The 18,521-nt window shown below is 50.2% G+C and overlaps 1 protein-coding gene across 1 annotated transcript; it reads right to left on the minus strand.

Annotated features, from left to right (window-relative positions):
- Window positions 1-1,319: 1,319 nt before the first annotated feature.
- Window positions 1,320-18,430, minus strand: rab21 (RAB21, member RAS oncogene family). The gene is made up of 7 exons (XM_084462234.1): window positions 17,986-18,430; window positions 7,214-7,273; window positions 6,272-6,379; window positions 6,026-6,089; window positions 2,969-3,023; window positions 2,767-2,855; window positions 1,320-2,222 (listed from the first exon to the last, which is right to left on the minus strand). The coding sequence occupies exons 1-7, from the start codon at window positions 18,112-18,114 to the stop codon at window positions 2,083-2,085; spliced, it is 645 nt and encodes a 214-aa protein (XP_084318360.1). The 5' UTR covers window positions 18,115-18,430; the 3' UTR covers window positions 1,320-2,082.
- Between the last annotated feature and the right edge of the window lie 91 nt (window positions 18,431-18,521).

Below are 18,521 nucleotides of genomic sequence, written 5' to 3' on the forward strand. Positions count from 1 at the left end.
TTCTGCCCCGTCGCTCTCACAGCCCTGTCCGGGTTCTGCGATGCCGGAGAACCGCGGTGGTCTGGCTTCACCGCCAGCCCTCCGTCACAGTCTGCCCCGACTGGGGACGTGTGTTCATGTATATATCGGGGCTCAATTATTAAAGACACACACAGGTGACCGTCACGAGACTACACACACAGGGGACTTATACTCTTGGCATTCATGATTCATGTAGATTCTTCATCGCGTTTGGCGTGGTCGTCTCTCTCTCTCTCTCTGCAGAATGAGCTCGCAGACTCAGACAGCCGTCGGTCTCTGCAGACTGCGGACATCACGGTCTCACTGCAGACTTGGACAGACATGGATTCAGTCTTATCAATACCCCCCCTCAGTCTCACTGTGAGTCACACCAGGACACTAGAACTACACGCCGAGTCCAACTAGTCTATGTAGGCTAGAGGCTGTGGGGGTTGTTTACTCAAGTGAATGGGATATATTCCCTAAATGTTTTTCTGTATTTCCAGAATGTGTAAAAGCACAAGCAGATGTACTGTAGACTGAACACCATCAGTAGTAGACGAACTCAGACGGATTTGTATTTCCTAACGTTACATGATTTCTTAAAATAATGACAATGTATTTGACACCTATGCGTTGTAAATTGTTATAATTGTTCTATTACAAAACACTTTGACACTAGCAGTTAAAAAATTACAATTCCGAAAAAAGTGTGCTTCACCCACATGTGTTATTTTCATTGTACAGTAATGAACAGGACTAGCGTCCACTCCGCCCGCACCTGCCCACACTTCCCAAAGCCGCTCGAAGCAGATAAAATATTCAATATGTTTTATACAATGTTTTTTCTTTTTGTAGTTTTTTGTTGTTTCACAAGTTTGTGAGTCAGCGAACAGGAAGTAATACAGTATTAAACCAAGCATTGAGAGTGACGGGCCACAGTGCAAAAATGCATTCATCAACGACAACTTTCTAGGTTGTAGAGAGAGGCCAGGGAGGGGGGGGGGGCTGTCTGGGTTGTCCAGAGAGGCCAGGGAGGGGGGGGGGGGCTGTCTGGGTTGTCCAGAGAGGCCAGGGGAGGGGGGGAGGGGGGCGGGGAGGGGGGGGGGGGGGGGCTGTCTGGGTTGTCCAGAGAGGCCGGGGAGGGGGGGGGGGGCTGTCTGGGTTGTCCAGAGAGGCCGGGGAGGGGGGGGGGGGCTGTCTGGGTTGTCCAGAGAGGCCGGGGAGGGGGGGGGGGGCTGTCTGGGTTGTCCAGAGAGGCCGGGGGAGGGGGCCGGGGAGGGGGGGGGGCTGTCTGGGTTGTCCAGAGAGGCCGGGGGCCGGGGAGGGGGCTGTCTGGGTTGTCCAGAGAGGCCGGGAGGGAGGGGGGGGGGGGGCTGTGTGGAAGAGCCTTCACAACCTACAGCAAAAGTAGTACAAAGGGATTTTGGACAGGCTATGTACAGATTTCCATAAGACATGTGTATTTTAAGTTATTAAATAATAAAGATTTTGTATTTTTATTCTAAAGTAAAACAAATGAAGCCTTTACAGAAATCAACCCAACATGCACATTATTTTTTGCCAAGAAAAGTCATAAAAATCTGAATATGAGAGTGTGTAAATTAATTGTGTGCGTGCGTATGCGTGTGTGTGTGTTCATGTCTGTGTGTGCATGTTTGTGTTTGTGTGTGTGTGTGAGTGTGTGTGTGTGTGTACATGTCTGTGTGTGCATGTCTGTGTGTGCGTGTGCATGCGTGTGTGTGTCTGGGGGAGTGTCCAGGGAAGGGGGCGGGGCCGAGTCAGACAGGCCAGTAGCGTGTGGTCGTGTGGTGGACGTGACAGAGGAAGAGATCCATTTCTCTGGTTCTTCTCAACACAGCAGTCAGAGGGGGCGGAGCAGAAACAGGAAGAGGAGGCGGAGGGGGGCGGAGCTACTGAGTATAAACACGTCCTTCCAGACAGGGAGGGGCAGAGCAGACGTGAAGAACTCAGAGCATGGCAGTCTTTAGGGACACACGAGGGTGGGTCTGGGGGCGGGGGGGTGCAGAGGCCACAGTTCTGGGTGTCTTGGAGGGGTGGAGGCGGGGGGGGTTGGGGGGGTTAACCAGAGGAGCAGCACCCCCCTGCGGAGGTGGCTTGGGGCTCGTCGTCCACGATCTGTACCCCCCTCCGCGCTGTGGAAGAGCTGCTGGGTCCGTTCCCCTTCGCCCTCTCCTCCGCCTGGGCCGTCTCCATCATCCCTGGGGGGGCAGACGGATCATTAGCACCATTATGCCGGGCTCACACTACAGGATATTTAAAATCCTAACCAATTTCCAAATCGGGTTACATCACGCACATAAGGAGAATCTTAACAGATGTTCTTCTTGCGCATCTCAAACAAGCACACACAGCAAGATTTGAAAATAACGTCTCATCACACACTACAGGATCTTATCGTGCCCGAGGGAGCAACGAACCACTGGTCTCGCCGTCTCACTTGTAAAGTCGGGACGTAATAATCTTAAATATCAAACGTGTTTGATATTATCGGGGCCGCCCCGATGGGTCTGCGAGCCGATCGGGAGGTTTGAGATTGGATCTGTAAACCCCTCACATTACAAGATCATCTGGGCCGATCATCGGCCTCGACCAACGTTCCAGACCAGATTTCTCCTCCGATTGTCAGGAGGGGTGAATCGGGGATAAATCGGCCCAAAAATCCTGTAGTCTGAGCCCGGCTTTAGAGCCGCCTCCCACCAGGAGACGCTCTGGGGAAACACAGCGGTGTGGAAGACATCTTACTTTTACACAGGTCCAGGAACAGCTCTTCGATTCCTTTGTTTAGTTTGGCTGAACTGTGGTAGTGTTTCGCCCCGACTGACTCTGCGTACCTGAGGAGAGGAATACACACTGGTTACACTGCTCACACACACACACACGCACTCGCGCACGCACGCACACGTGCACACACGCACACACACACTCACACACACAGGGTACTCACCCCTCTGCCTCCTCAAGTGACACATGCCTTTCCTTCTCCAGGTCTATTTTGTTACCTTCGGGGAAAAGATGGAGGATAGAGAAGGAGAGAGAGAGAGAGAGAGAGAGAGAGAGAGAGAGACAGAGAGAGAGAGAGGGAGAGACAGACAGAGAGAGAGAGAGAGAGGGAGAGAAAGAGAGACAGAGAGAGAGAGACAGAGAGACATATGGAGAAATGAGTTCAACCTTTAGCAGCGCTTAAGCCCCTTCCAAGCCAGAGAGAGATGACCCTGGATGAGGTCTGAGTTTTAAAGAGTGTATTAGATGACCCTGGATGAGGTCTGAGTTTTAAAGAGTGTATTAGATGACCCTGGATGAGGTCTGAGTTTTAAAGAGTGTATTAGATGACCCTGGATGAGGTCTGAGTTTTAAAGAGTGTATTAGATGACCCTGGATGAGGTCTGAGTTTTAAAGAGTGTATTAGATGACCCTGGATGAGGTCTGAGTTTTAAAGAGTGTATTAGATGACTCTGGATGAGGTCTGAGTTTTAAAGAGTGTATTAGATGACCCTGGATGAGGTCTGAGTTTTAAAGAGTGTATTAGATGACCCTGGATGAGGTCTGAGTTTTAAAGAGTGTATTAGAGGACCCTGGATGAGGTCTGAGTTTTAAAGAGTGTATTAATTCTCCCTGGCCTCCCTTGAAAAATAGATTTTTAATCTCAATACGACCTCCTGGTTAAATAAAGGTTAAATAAAATGAGATGACCTTGGATGAGGTCTGAGTTTTAAACACTGTATTGTTGTAGTCAGCCTGACCAACCATCATCTAGCTTCCTGCAGAGGAAGTCTGGGAGCTCACATGACGCCAGCCAGCCAATCGCAGGCCTCTCTTCCCCTTTACAAACAAGACCAATCAGCCCTAGTCCCCGCCCCCACGGCAGATAACACAGTTAGCATGATTACTGAAATGTCAACAACCACACACAGGATAATGTCATTACAACCAGTTACCGTGGCAATGGCACAAATAATCCTCAAATAAACATTTATCCCGGGTCATGTGGCGTGGAGAGGTTGCTGGTCTGGTTAGGACCAGGGGTTTGGGGTATAGAGGCTGCTGGTCTGGTTAGGACCAGGGGGTTGGGGTAGAGAGGCTGCTGGTCTGGTTAGGACCAGGGGGTTGGGGTAGAGAGGTTGCTGGTCTGGTTAGGACCAGGGGGTTGGGGTAGAGAGGTTGCTGGTCTGGTTAGGACCAGGGGGTTGGGGTAGAGAGGCTGCTGGTCTGGTTAGGACCAGGGGTTTGGGGTAGAGAGGCTGCTGGTCTGGTTAGGACCAGGGGTTTGGGGTAGAGAGGCTGCTGGTCTGGTTAGGACCAGGGGTAGAGAGGCTGCTGGTCTGGTTAGGACCAGGGGTAGAGAGGCTGCTGGTCTGGTTAGGACCAGGGGGTTGGGGTAGAGAGGCTGCTGGTCTGGTTAGGACCAGGGGGTTGGGGTAGAGAGGCTGCTGGTCTGGTTAGGACCAGGGGGTTTGGGGTAGAGGTCAGTTGTGGGTCTGGTTAGGACCAGGGGGTTGGGGTAGAGAGACTGCTGGTCTGGTTAGGACCAGGGGGTTGGGGTAGAGAGACTGCTGGTCTGGTTAGGACCAGGGGTTTGGGGTAGAGAGGTTGTGGGTCTGGTTAGGACCAGGGGTTTGGGGTAGAGAGGCTGCTGGTCTGGTTAGGACCAGGGGGTTGGGGTAGAGAGGCTGCTGGTCTGGTTAGGACCAGGGGGTTGGGGTAGAGAGACTGCTGGTCTGGTTAGGACCAGGGGGTTTGGGGTAGAGACTGCTGGTCTGGTTAGGACCAGGGGGTTGGGGTAGAGAGGCTGCTGGTCTGGTTAGGACCAGGGGTTTGGGGTAGAGAGGTTGCTGGTCTGGTTAGGACCAGGGGGTTGGGGTAGAGAGGCTGCTGGTCTGGTTAGGACCAGGGGTAGAGAGGCTGCTGGTCTGGTTAGGACCAGGGGCTTGGGGTAGAGAGGCTGCTGGTCTGGTTAGGACCAGGGGTTTGGGGTAGAGAGGCTGCTGGTCAGGTTAGGACCAGGGGGTTGGGGTAGAGAGGCTGCTGGTCTGGTTAGGACCAGGGGGTTGGGGTAGAGAGGCTGCTGGTCTGGTTAGGACCAGGGGGTTGGGGTAGAGAGGTTGCTGGTCTGGTTAGGACCAGGGGGTTGGGGTAGAGGTCAGTTGTGGGTCTGGTTAGGACCAGGGGGTTGGGGTAGAGAGGCTGCTGGTCTGGTTAGGACCAGGGGGTTTGGGGTAGAGAGGTTGCTGGTCTGGTTAGGACCAGGGGGTTGGGGTAGAGAGGCTGCTGGTCTGGTTAGGACCAGGGGGTTGGGGTAGAGAGGCTGCTGGTCTGGTTAGGACCAGGGGGTTGGGGTAGAGAGACTGCTGGTCTGGTTAGGACCAGGGGTTTGGGGTAGAGAGGCTGCTGGTCTGGTTAGGACCAGGGGGTTGGGGTAGAGAGGCTGCTGGTCTGGTTAGGACCAGGGGGTTGGGGTAGAGGTCAGTTGCTGGTCTGGTTAGGACCAGGGGGTTGGGGTAGAGAGGCTGCTGGTCTGGTTAGGACCAGGGGGTTGGGGTAGAGGTCAGTTGTGGGTCTGGTTAGGACCAGGGGGTTGGGGTAGAGAGGCTGCTGGTCTGGTTAGGACCAGGGGGTTGGGGTAGAGGTCAGTTGTGGGTCTAAAAGTCTGTTACTGTGATGAAAATAGTAAACTAAACATCTAGTAAACTCATGTGACTGGTTCAGGATTGAGGAAAGGTCAGAATCTCCTCATGACCGTTATACAGCTACAACCAGCCAAGACAAGAGAAGCACTGTGGAGGAACTCGCTATACATGAACAGATCTATGATAGTTCAGATACTAAGACAAGCCCAGAGAAGGGTGGGGGAGGAACTCACCTTCTATACATAAACAGATCTATGATAGTTCAGATACTAAGACAAGCCCAGAGAAGGGTGGAGAGGAACTCACCTTCTATACATAAACAGATCTATGATAGTTGATACTAAGACAAGCCCAGAGAAGGGTGGAGAGGAACTTACCTACTATACATAAACAGATCTCGTTCCCAAGCATTTTCCTCAGCTCTTTCACCCAGTTTTTCACCTGCGACAAGAAAAACCCGTCTCAGTAAAACAGTTGCTTCAGTGCCGATAGGTTAGAATGTAGAGATTCAGGAGTTTGGTTTGGGACCGGGCCTAGGAGCATTCAGTCAGGGCCTGGGGTCTAGGGGTTAGGAGGCGGGGTGTAGTGGCAGGTTTGGCACAGGGCCGGACTGCGGTCCTCACCTTCTGGAAGGAGTCCTCGTCTGTGATGTCGTAGACTAGTATGGCTCCGTTGGAGTCTCTGTAGTAGATGGGGCCTAAGGCGTGGAAGCGCTCCTGGCCGGCCGTGTCCTGGAGGAGGAGGAGGGGGAGGAGGAGGAGGGGGGGGAGGAGGAGCAGGAGTAGGGGGAGGATGAGGATGACGGGGAGGAGGAGGGGAAGGAGGAGGAGGAGAAGGGGGGGGACAGAGATGTTAATGCAAGGCCAAAGCCCCTCAAGAACAGTCCTCTGCTTAAAGTCGCACTGAAACGGACGTTTGAGATCATCTAACTTCCGTAGTTTGACGTATTTCCGACGCAAACAAGCTATGAGGGCGGGACATATGTTTAGAGGAATTTGATTGGAACATTGACAAGTGGACGGGTTTTAAGAACTTTAGACAGATTCGATAGAAGGATAGCGTTGATTGACGGGTGGATGTCGTGAGATTATTGGCCTAAAATCTAAGGTACCTGTTGTCATTGCATGTGATCTACCGTTTTCCAGGAAGTAAGAAATTCTATACTAGATCTATATATAAGATTACAACAAAAGTAGAATTTTGTAATTTTTTTGTCATACATCGTTGAATAGGTGAACACTATGACCAATTATGTGAACCAAAAAGGGACAGAATGCTTTTTTCATTTCAGTGCGACTTTAATGAATTCACCACTTAGTCAATAACCAATTCCCATTGTAAAATTGTGTGTGTGCGTGTGTGTGTGCGTGTGTGTGCGCGTGTGTGTGCTCGCGTGTGTGTGCTTGCGTCTATGCATGCGTCTCTCACATGGTGTCTCGGGCTGAGCCTGGTAGTAGTGCTCAACCAGAGGCATCATTCCAGGAGAGGAGGGGTGCATGCTGGGAGTTCTGCGGAGGCTAAATGCTGTTGCTCTAGTCTGGTATGCGGCGGCCGGGGAGACTTACCCAGATGGCCAGGTTCACCCTCTTCCCCGTGATGTTCAGCTTCTTAGTGAGGAACGACGCCTGGAAGACAGGAGAGGACAGGTGAGGCCCCCTCAGAGGGACAGGTGAGGACAGGTGAGGAGCCCTCAGAGGGACACGAGAGGACAGGTAAGGAGCCCTCAGAGGGACAAGAGAGGACAGGTAAGGAGCCCTCAGAGGGACAAGAGGGGACAGGTGAGGACCCCTCAGAGGGACAAGAGAGGACAGGTGAGGACCCCTCAGAGGGACAAGAGAGGACAGGTGAGGACCCCTCAGAGGGACAGGTGAGGACAGGTGAGGACCCCTCAGAGGGACAGGTGAGGACAGGTGAGGACCCCTCAGAGGGACAAGAGAGGACAGGTGAGGACCCCTCAGAGGGACAAGAGGGGACAGGTGAGGACCCCTCAGAGGGACAAGAGGGGACAGGTGAGGACCCCTCAGAGGGACAAGAGAGGACAGGTGAGGACCCCTCAGAGGGACAAGAGGGGACAGGTGAGGACCCCTCAGAGGGACAAGAGAGGACAGGTGAGGAGCCCTCAGAGGGACAGGTGAGGACAGGTGAGGACCCCTCAGAGGGACAAGAGAGGACAGGTGAGGACCCCTCAGAGGGACAAGAGAGGACAGGTGAGGAGCCCTCAGATAAGCTGTTGGCCCCTTACTGCTGCTGCACCTTCCTAGTCTCACTTTGCATAGCGGGTGAGCAGGGACCATTACACTGAGAGAGATTACAGCCAACAGCCATTACACTCACATCAGCCTCAAAGAACACCCCAGGGAAGGGAGGGAGAGAGGAGGTAAAGAGGAACGAGAGAGGGGGAGAGAGGGAGAGAGAGAGGTAGAGAGATAGAGGGAGAGAGAGAGGGAGAAAGAGAGAGGTAGAGAGGAAGTAAAGAACGAGAGGGAGAGAGAGGGAGAGAGAGAGGAGGTAAAGAGGAACGAGAAAGGGAGAGAGAGAGAGAGAGAGAGAGAGAGAGAAGGAGAGAGGTAGAGAGAGAGGGAGAGAGAGAGGTAGAGAGGAAGTAAAGAAGAACAAGAGAAGGAGAGAGAGGAACGAGAGAGAGGGAGAGGTAGAGAGAGATAGAGAGAGAGGTAGAGAGATTGGGGGAGAGAGAGAGAGAGAGAGAGAGAGAGGGGGAGAGGTAGAGAGAGCTTGAACCCCACTGAGCGTTCCAGGCCGGCTGTGATCTGGCTGTGAACGCTGCTGCTGCACTCTGGGAGTCCTGGAGCGCATGACCGGAATCACATGACGTGCTCCGCAGGGTTCTAGAATGTTGGAGGAGCGGCAGGGTTCTAGAACGTTGGAGGAGTGGCAGGGTTCTAGAACGTTGGAGGAGTGGCAGGGTTCTAGAACGTTGGAGGTGTGGCAGGGTTCTAGAACGTTGGAGGAGCGGCAGGGTTCTAGAACGTTGGAGGAGTGGCAGGATTCTAGAATGTTGGAGGAGTGGCAGGGTTCTAGAACGCTGGAGGAGTGGCAGGGGTTCCACACAGACTAGTGAGCGAGGCCGTGACCAAGCCCCGGCCTCTAATCCAGGACACGGACACACACAGGCAGCACACAGGGGTTAGAGGCGCCTGGGGAGAAACAGAGCGTGGAGGCTGGGCCCCGGTCAACCTGGACACTGATCCAGTCAAAGCTGAAAGGATCTGTCAGGGATGAGTCATCAATTACCCCGCATGGTAGCCATTGTGGAGCAGGGTAAGTCGTTGGCAGACTGGGCGTGTGACTGATCATCAGGGTCCACGTGATGCGTCCATTGACTGGGACGGCCAATCAGCATGCAGCTTCTCCCCCGTGTGCACAAGGGTTTCCTCCCAAGAACCCCAATCTAAAAACATGCAGAGGAACAGAGGCTCTTCAGTCCTCCGGTCCCTGACCAGGACCTGGACTGGGTCCCCAGGACCCACTGATGAGACTGCTACTGTCCCTGGAGGAGGACAGCTTGGATGGGTCAAATGCAGAGGACACCTTCCACCAGCGACCACTGAAGAGAGAGTGTGTGTGTGTGTGTGTGTGTGTGTGTGTGTGTGTGTGTGTGTGTGTGTACTGTGTCGTCGCTCAGTCACGTGTGTGCGAGTGTAAGTAATTTGCCGTGTGGCTCATAAAAGACCCTTGAGGTCCTGTAATTATATTATAATAATCAATATGTATGAGGAGGAGGAGAGGGGCAGAGGGGATTGACAGTGAGGAGAGAGATGAAGGGGTGATGTGGAGAGGAGAAGATGAAGGGGTGATGTGGAGAGGAGAAGATGAAGGGGTGATGTGGAGGAGGAGAAGATGAAGGGGTGATGTGGAGAGGAGGAGAAGATGAAGGGGTGATGTGGAGAGGAGGAGAAGATGAAGGGGTGATGTGGAGAGGAGGAGAAGAGGACAGGGATGTGAGGTTATTCACACGGGCCGGCGCCGGCTCTGACCCAGAACCACCCCCCCCCCCCCCCCCACCCCCACCCTGCTCTCCACACGGCATCGCCACACGACCCTTGACCCTTCGTCTCACAAACATGTAGAGACACATAGCTGATCGACTTCCGGCATATTATGCATGTGTGTATTACGTATCTAGAGAGGACATTGGTCTTGATATCAGACACATTGTAGCTCCTCCTCCATCCTCTCAGGTGTCCAGGTGTGTCACAGTGGCTGCACCTCAGACAGCACCAGGCGTGAGCTGGGCCTGTTAGAGTGCATCAGAGTTGGGCCTGTTAGAGTGCATCAGAGTTGGGCCTATTAGAGCTCCATCAGAACTGGGCCTGTTAGAGCTCCATCAGAACTGGGCCTGTTATCAGAGTTGGGCCTGTTAGAGCTCCATCAGAGTTGGGCCTGTTAGAGTCCATCAGAGTTGGGCCTGTTAGAGTGCATCAGAGTTGGGCCTGTTAGAGCTCCATCAGAACTGGGCCTGTTATCAGAGTTGGGCCTGTTAGAGCTCCATCAGAACTGGGCTTGTTATCAGAGCTGGGCCTGTTATCAGAGTTGGGCCTGTTAGAGCTCCATCAGAGCCAGCAGGCCTGACTGCGCAGCTGGGAGAGGATGCTGGGTGATTACTCCATTTTGGATGTTGTTTTCATATTGACACATCGCTGCAGAGCCTGTTCCTGAAATAGCACCTCGACAGGTTTTGTCTTCACTGCAAGAAGCCTATAAATTCTGTGTTGTGTTGTGTGTGTGTGTGTGTGCGCAAGCAGCTGTCTTATCCCTCAGCATGGCATCATGCTGTCCCACCTGGGAGCCCCTGTGTGGGTGTAATTACTCAGGCGCATCCCTGGCAGAGCTCCAGGACGCCCCGTAGAACACCTCCCAGACAGGCCCCATCGACACCTGGACACACACACGTCTTCCCTGGCTAAGAGGCTCAGAGCAGTGGGAAGCTAAGAAGTGATCAGATCACACGGTGTATGAAAATGAGGCGTGAAGACTCATAATCATAACACCACCATAGCAAACATTCACAGAAACAGGTGTGTTTACATGGACAGTTTGAATCGGTTTCAAATAGGTTTGGAAGGTCAACCCGATTGAAAATATGTCATATAAACACCTCAATCCGACTGAAATGCCCCAACCCGATTGAAATTCCAATCGCTTTAAAGGAGGTAGTTTAAACCTTTTCGAAACCGTTTGGTCCGTCATGTATACTACCTTGAAACGGATTGATGCTGCGTTCTGCGTTCATTCTGCGCATGCTCAAGACTTGACTAATCAAGGCACGCTCGACAGTTCCGTAGTCAGCTGTTTGTAACCATCGTAACGCAATCACTCACGGCAGCGTGCGATGTAAACATCCAACCAGTTTACTTTGTATCCCATGTATACGCTCAAGCTGAACTCTTCAACCAGATTGAAATCAACCAAACGTGGCTGTATAAATGCCATGTTACACATGAAAAATGAGACTTTGTACTTGGCCTGGTGAGTGAGTCCTCTGTGCCAAGAGCTATTTGGTCATCAGAAGCCCAAGTCTTTTACATATCAGGTGTGGTGAGTGCATCTCCCAGCATGCTGCATGTTAATTCAAGAGAATAGGGCTGGTTGGATCTCAAAGTCTTTGATGACTTATCTGCGTTCCACCTCCACCAGTAACACTACCCTAGTAACGCTACCCTAGTAACGCTACCCTAGTAACGCTAACTAAGCACGACTAACAACAGCAGTACTTAACATTCCTCCGTGTGAAACGTGCTGATAAGGTCCCCCACAACAGAAACCCAGCAAATCACATGACAGTCACATTCTCACGTGAGCTTACAGGGCTAAGTCTTGGATGAATCAGGGCTAAGTCTTGGATGAGGCCCCTGCTTCTTAGCCCGGCATCGACATCTTGATCATGTGAGCTCACATGTTTTCTGTAGTTTAGTTGGATCCATAGTGCACGCTGCCTCTTTAAGATGGCCGGATGTCTACGTTGCCGCTGACTGCATAACAACCCTGACACCCCACCCCCCAAACGAGAGAGCACCTGCCTCAAAGCCCGTTGCACACTGGTTCCAGGAAACATACTGATCAACACTAGAAACTATAACAAGTTATAGCAAGTTATAGTTCCCCCTGGGGATTATTAATACTATCCCCCTGGACAGTACTAACAGGGCCTCCCGAAGCAATGAGCGGTAACATGAATGTTAGTAGAATAAACACAGACAAAAGTACAGAACAGAAAAAGACAATAACAACAACTAAACAAGAACAAGAGTATGAACGAGCGGAGTTCCTCAGTAGAAAACATGTTTGTGCAGTTCTTGTGACTGGATCTGGCAAACGTTTGATTTATCAACTTGCTCCATTCATTGGCGTCACATGTTTTGTTGAGATTGGATGAAGGAGTTTGTTATAGCAAGCAGGCCACTCCCACCCACTGAAATAGGTCTGAGTGGCTGGAAGACCAGTTTGTACCACTAGGTAGGATTGCTTTTTGTAAGACTGGCTTCCAGGCTACCTGCTTCTTCCTTTTCCCAACTCTAGGAAGCCTGAGAGAGTCTCCTCCATGCCTGGTGAGAGTGAGTGAGAGAGAGAGAGAGAGAGAGAGAGAGAGAGGGAGAGAGAGAGAGAGAGAGAGTGTCTCCTCCATGCCTGGTGAGAGAGAGAGAGCATCTCCTTCATGCCTGGTGAGAGAGAGAGAGCATCTCCTTCATGCCTGGTGAGAGTGTGTGAGAGTGTCTCCTCCATGCCTGGTGAGAGTGAGTGAGAGAGAGAGTGTCTCCTCCATGCCTGGTGAGAGTGAGTGAGAGAGAGAGTGTCTCCTCCATGCCTAGTGAGAGAGAGAGAGAGGTTCTCGATTCTTCCATCTTGGTCCAGAGATCAGAGAGAGATACGACTCAGTATCACCAGACTCAGAAGGGAAGAAAAACAGCTCCTATCAGCAGCAGCCAATGCCTGAGGCTTGGGGTGAGGGTGAGGCTTGGGGTGAGGGTGAGGGTGAGGGTGAGGCTTGGGGTGAGGGTGAGGTTATACGACTGAAGTGAGGGGGAGGACCAAAGGTGACAGCAAGCCAGGCCTGTCCTTGTTAGGCCCTAGATACTGACTCCTTGTTAGGAGCCTAGATACTGACTCCTTGTTAGGCCCTAGATACTGACTCCTTGTTAGGAGCCTAGATACTGACTCCTTGTTAGGACCTAGATACTGACTCCTTGTTAGGAGCCTAGATACTGACTCCTTGTTAGGCCCTAGATACTGACTCCTTGTTAGGATCCTAGATACTGACTCCTTGTTAGGAGCCTAGATACTGACTCCTTGTTAGGACCTAGATACTGACTCCTTGTTAGGAGCCTAGATACTGACTCCTTGTTAGGAGCCTAGATACTGACTCCTTGTTAGGAGCCTAGATACTGACTCCTTGTTAGGAGCCTAGATACTGACTCCTTGTTAGGCCCTAGATACTGACTCCTTGTGAGGCCCTAGATACTGACTCCTTGTTAGGTCCTAGATACTGACTCCTTGTTAGGAGCCTAGATACTGACTCCTTGTTAGGACCTAGATACTGACTCCTTGTTAGGCCCTAGATACTGACTCCTTGTGAGGTCCTAGATACTGACTCCTTGTTAGGTCCTAGATACTGACTCCTTGTGAGGCCCTAGATACTGACTCCTTGTTAGGAGCCTAGATACTGACTCCTTGTTAGGCCCTAGATACTGACTCCTTGTTAGGCCCTAGATACTGACTCCTTGTTAGGAGCCTAGATACTGACTCCTTGTTAGGTCCTAGATACTGACTCCTTGTTAGGCCCTAGATACTGACTCCTTGTTAGGCCCTAGATACTGACTCCTTGTTAGGACCTAGATACTGACTCCTTGTTAGGAGCCTAGATACTGACTCCTTGTTAGATCCTAGATACTGACTCCTTGTTAGGACCTAGATACTGACTCCTTGTTAGGACCTAGATACTGACTCCTTGTTAGGACCTAGATACTGACTCCTTGTTAGGCCCTAGATACTGACTCCTTGTTAGGCCCTAGACACTGACTCCTTGTTAGGCCCTAGATACTGACTCCTTGTTAGGACCTAGATACTGACTCCTTGTTAGGCCCTAGATACTGACTCCTTGTTAGGAGCCTAGATACTGACTCCTTGTGAGGTCCTAGATAGTGACTCCTTGTTAGACCCTAGATACTGACTCCTTGTTAGGAGCCTAGATACTGACTCCTTGTTAGGTCCTAGATACTGACTCCTTGTTAGGTCCTAGATACTGACTCCTTGTTAGGACCTAGATACTGACTCCTTGTTAGGTCCTAGATACTGACTCCTTGTTAGACCCTAGATACTGACTCCTTGTTAGGAGCCTAGATACTGACTCCTTGTTAGGCCCTAGATACTGACTCCTTGTGAGGCCCTAGATACTGACTCCTTGTTAGGTCCTAGATACTGACTCCTTGTTAGGCCCTAGATACTGACTCCTTGTTAGGTCCTAGATACTGACTCCTTGTGAGGCCCTAGATACTGACTCCTTGTTAGGTCCTAGATACTGACTCCTTGTGAGGCCCTAGATACTGACTCCTTGTTAGGTCCTAGATACTGACTCCTTGTTAGGCCCTAGATACTGACTCCTTGTTAGGTCCTAGATACTGACTCCTTGTTAGGTCCTAGATACTGACTCCTTGTTAGACCCTAGATACTGACTCCTTGTTAGACCCTAGATACTGACTCCTTGTTAGGCCCTAGATACTGACTCCTTGTTAGGTCCTAGATACTGACTCCTTGTTAGGACCTAGATACAGACTCCTTGTTAGGCCCTAGGTACTGACTCCTTGTTAGGTCCTAGGTACTGACTCCTTGTTAGGACCTAGATACTGACTCCTTGTTAGGTCCTAGATACTGACTCCTTGTTAGGACCTAGATACAGACTCCTTGTTAGGCCCTAGGTACTGACTCCTTGTTAGGTCCTAGGTACTGACTCCTTGTTAGGACCTAGATACAGACCTCATCGGGAGGTGAACGGTCACTCCTAGGCCTGTGAGCAAACTGGGAGTCAGATATCCGGCGGCAAAGACAACCATACACACAGCCATGGGGTGGAGTTCAATAAAGGATTTGATTGGCAACGCATTTAATGCACCACTAGGGCTGGGTATCGAGTCGAATTTCAAGAATCGATTCGATTCCGATTCAATTCGATTTGATTCAATATCGATTCGGTTAGTGTTACTAAAACCTGTTTTGTTTTTTAGCTGTAACCTTAATTACATGACTGCCAAGTTATGCAACACATCAATACTAGGGCTGGGTATCAATACTGATTTCCAAAAATGAATGAATGAATGAATCATTAAATGAATTAATGAACTATTCATTCCTTCATTTATTCATTCATTAAATAAAAGATCGATTTTGGGATTCATGAATCGATTCAGAATCATTTGATTCAGAATCGATTAATCGATTTTTTAAACCCAGCCCTATGCACCGCACCTGTTGCAGCTCCTTAGAATGTAGGCCTCGGCCTAATAGGCAGCAACCCTAACTCTGTTCAATACTATGAGAAGTAGGCTACCTGAAACTAGCATTACAGTGAATTACACACAGCCTACTCACAGCTGGTTCACATACCCCCCCTCAGTTTCACATCCGTCTTATGCTACATCATGTGCTTTCATGGGGGGAGTCCAACATTCAAGTTAAACGGTGTTTACTAGGAAATAGTGAGAGAGGTAGTGAACCACACAACAACTCCCGTCCGCGCCGCACCCTGCTGCGAAGCATGACTGTGGAGGCGCGGCCCGTTCACATGACCCATAGGCAGGCCAAGAAAGCCACACCGTGCTGCTATGAAGGGGCCGTGGTTTGACTGTTCAGGACGTGGGGCTCTTGGTGAGGCAACTCTGTACAAACCCTGGAATTCATCCGCAGGCTCACAATAGCCTTTTGTAATAAGCACCTTCCTGTGATGTAAGGGGTGAATGTCACAAGAGTGTCCCTCTCCAGAGAGCCATAAAGCCTTTCCATCTTCCGTTAATAAACACCCTAGACCTACCGATTTAGCCTTGAATCACACTCCCACACAAGTCATCACAAGGCAGAGGGAATAACAATCCCTAAGTTCCCACAAATGGATCAATTGCACCCTGCTTGGTACCTGGTTCATTTTCCTATCCAAAGGTTTAGTCTAGTATGGTCCATTGGTAAAGATAGCAAGGAATGGTAGTGCCAAGCCTCTTTCCCAGACTGTCCTAGTAGTCACGGGCAGTAAATGCGACCATGCAACCCACAACAAAACCATCCTCTCTCGCTGTTCCCCTCCCTGTTCTACATGTTAAATTAGGTGTGGAGAGAACCTGGCCTCCTAGTCTAGCAGGAGGGGCCCTCAGATTTTGAGGTACCCCTACCCGAGTTAGAACAAAACACAACCAGGCTTAATTTGGCTCTTTTTCAGATATTAGGGGAGGTCTAAAGAATAGCCCAAAAAACGTATTTCCCACAAAACTAAAGTTCCACAACCATCCATCTCATTAATGGGACACATAGGGGATATGAAAAAGCATGGTTGTGTTTTGTTCTAACTCGGGTAGGGGTACCTTGTTCTAACTCGGGTAGGGGTACCTTGTTCTAACTCGGGTAGGGGTACCTTGTTCTAACTCGGGTAGGGGTACCTTGTTCTAACTCGGGTAGGGGTATCTCGAAAACTAAAGCCTTTTTTGAGGACTTGCTGCTAGCCTATCCCTCACGTACAGCTCTGCCCCCGACCGTCCTCTCTCGCGTTCCCCTCCCTGTTCTACGTGGGGTTCTAGGTGTGGAGAGAACCTGGCCCCCTGTTCTACGTGTTAAATGAGGTGTGGAGAGAACCTGGCCTCTCTCACGTACACCTCTGCCCCCGAAATGCTGTGTCACAGCTCACTCTCCCTGACCGCGTCCTGCATCCTGCCCTGGGAAGTGAGCTGGCTGGCTAAGCTAAACTCTGCTTGTTCGCTCTCCCAATAACACTACTATTTAACCTTGAAGCATTGAGCTCACTCCTGTGTTTCTATTCAACCTAAACACGACAAAATAGACATTTGGGTGGAGTAGCCCGAGCCAGCAAAGTTCATGGCCGTGTCCGAAATGCATACTACCTGCTACTTGCTATCTAGTAGGCACTATATAGTAGGCATACTACATACTATATAGTACCTACTATACCTACTATACCTACTACTATACCTACTATACCTACTACTATACCTACTATACCTACTACTATACCTACTACTATACCTACTATATAGTAGGCGAAATACAGTATGCAGTTTTGATGTAGCATGCTGAATCTAGCAAGTAGTATGCATTTCGGACACGGCCCATGTCTACTAATAAGTCAAGTTAGCTGACGTTCATGTTCGTTATGCGTAGCTAGTAGCTATCTAGCTAGCTAGCTAACCCACTAGCACTCCCGTTAGCTAGCTAGCTAAATCACCTGTCTCCATAATGAATATAACCATGAATATAACTTTGTTATTCTGTCTTTAGCTCAAACTTTGAAACTCATTATGCGACACATCCGTGACAGTTTGCGTGGGCTGGCTAACTAGCATAGCTAGCTAGCACTGTAGATATCTAACTAGCACTGTAGATATCTAACTAGCATAGCTAGCACTGTAGATATCTAACTAGCATAGCTAGCTAGCACTGTAGATATCTAACTAGCATAGCTAGCTAGCACTGTAGATATCTAACTAGCATAGCTAGCTAGCACTGTAGATATCTAACTAGCATAGCTAGCTAGCACTGTAGATATCTAACTAGCATAGCTAGCTAGCACTGTAGATATCTAACTAGCACAGCTAGCTAGCCCTGTAGATATCTAACTAGCATAGCTAGCTAGCACTGTAGATATCTAACTAGCATAGCATAGCTAGCACTGTAGATATCTAACTAGCATAGCTAGCTAGCACTGTAGATATCTAACTAGCATAGCTAGCTAGCACTGTAGATATCTAACTAGCATAGCTAGCTAGCACTGTAGATATCTAACTAGCATAGCTAGCTAGCACTGTAGATATCTAACTAGCATAGCTAGCTAGCACTGTAGATATCTAACTAGCATTGCTAGCTAGCACTGTAGATATCTAACTAGCATAGCTAGCTAGCACTGTAGATATCTAACTAGCATAGCTAGCACTGTAGATATCTAACTAGCATAGCTAGCTAGCACTGTAGATATCTAACTAGCATAGCTAGCTAGCACTGTAGATATCTACATAGAACGTTGGAGGAGCGGCAGGGTTCTAGAACGTTGGAGGGGCAAGGTTCTAGAACCTTGACACCGGTGTTCTGTGTAAAAGGGACATCCCCGTACCTGCAGAGTGGTGATGTGTTTGTCGTTGAACTTGTTCTCGCAGTATCTCAGGACGAGCGAGGTCTTCCCCACGCAGCCCTCTCCCAGGAGAACCACCTTGAAGGAGTAGGTCCTTCCTCCAGCCGCCATGGTGAAGAGATCCTCCCTAGAGTAGAGTCCTTCCTCCCTAGAATAGAGTCCTTCCTCCCTAGAATAGAGTCCTTCCTCCCTAGAATAGAGTCCTTCCTTCCTAGAATAGAGTCCTTCCTCCCTAGAATAGAGTCCTTCCTCCCTAGAATAGAGTCCCTCCTTCTCTAGAATAGTCCTTTAAGTGCTTTAAATCCCCCAGTCACATCAGATAGTTATTTCGAAATCAAGAGAGCAAAGCTGATAATCTTAGTTGTGTATTGAGCTGGTGAGTGCTCAGTCTAGTAGAGTGATATCTGACAGGTTTGCTTTCCTCTTGCCTCTCTCTCACCCCAGCACTGCTAATGGCGCCTGCTTCCTCTGCGTCATGCTGAGAGATCATGTGATGACCGAGGATGGAAAGTGGCTAG

The sequence above is a fragment of the Borostomias antarcticus genome (genome assembly GCF_949987555.1).
Source record: "Borostomias antarcticus genome assembly, contig: scaffold_149, whole genome shotgun sequence".
In the NCBI taxonomy this organism is placed as follows: domain Eukaryota; kingdom Metazoa; phylum Chordata; class Actinopteri; order Stomiiformes; family Stomiidae; genus Borostomias; species Borostomias antarcticus.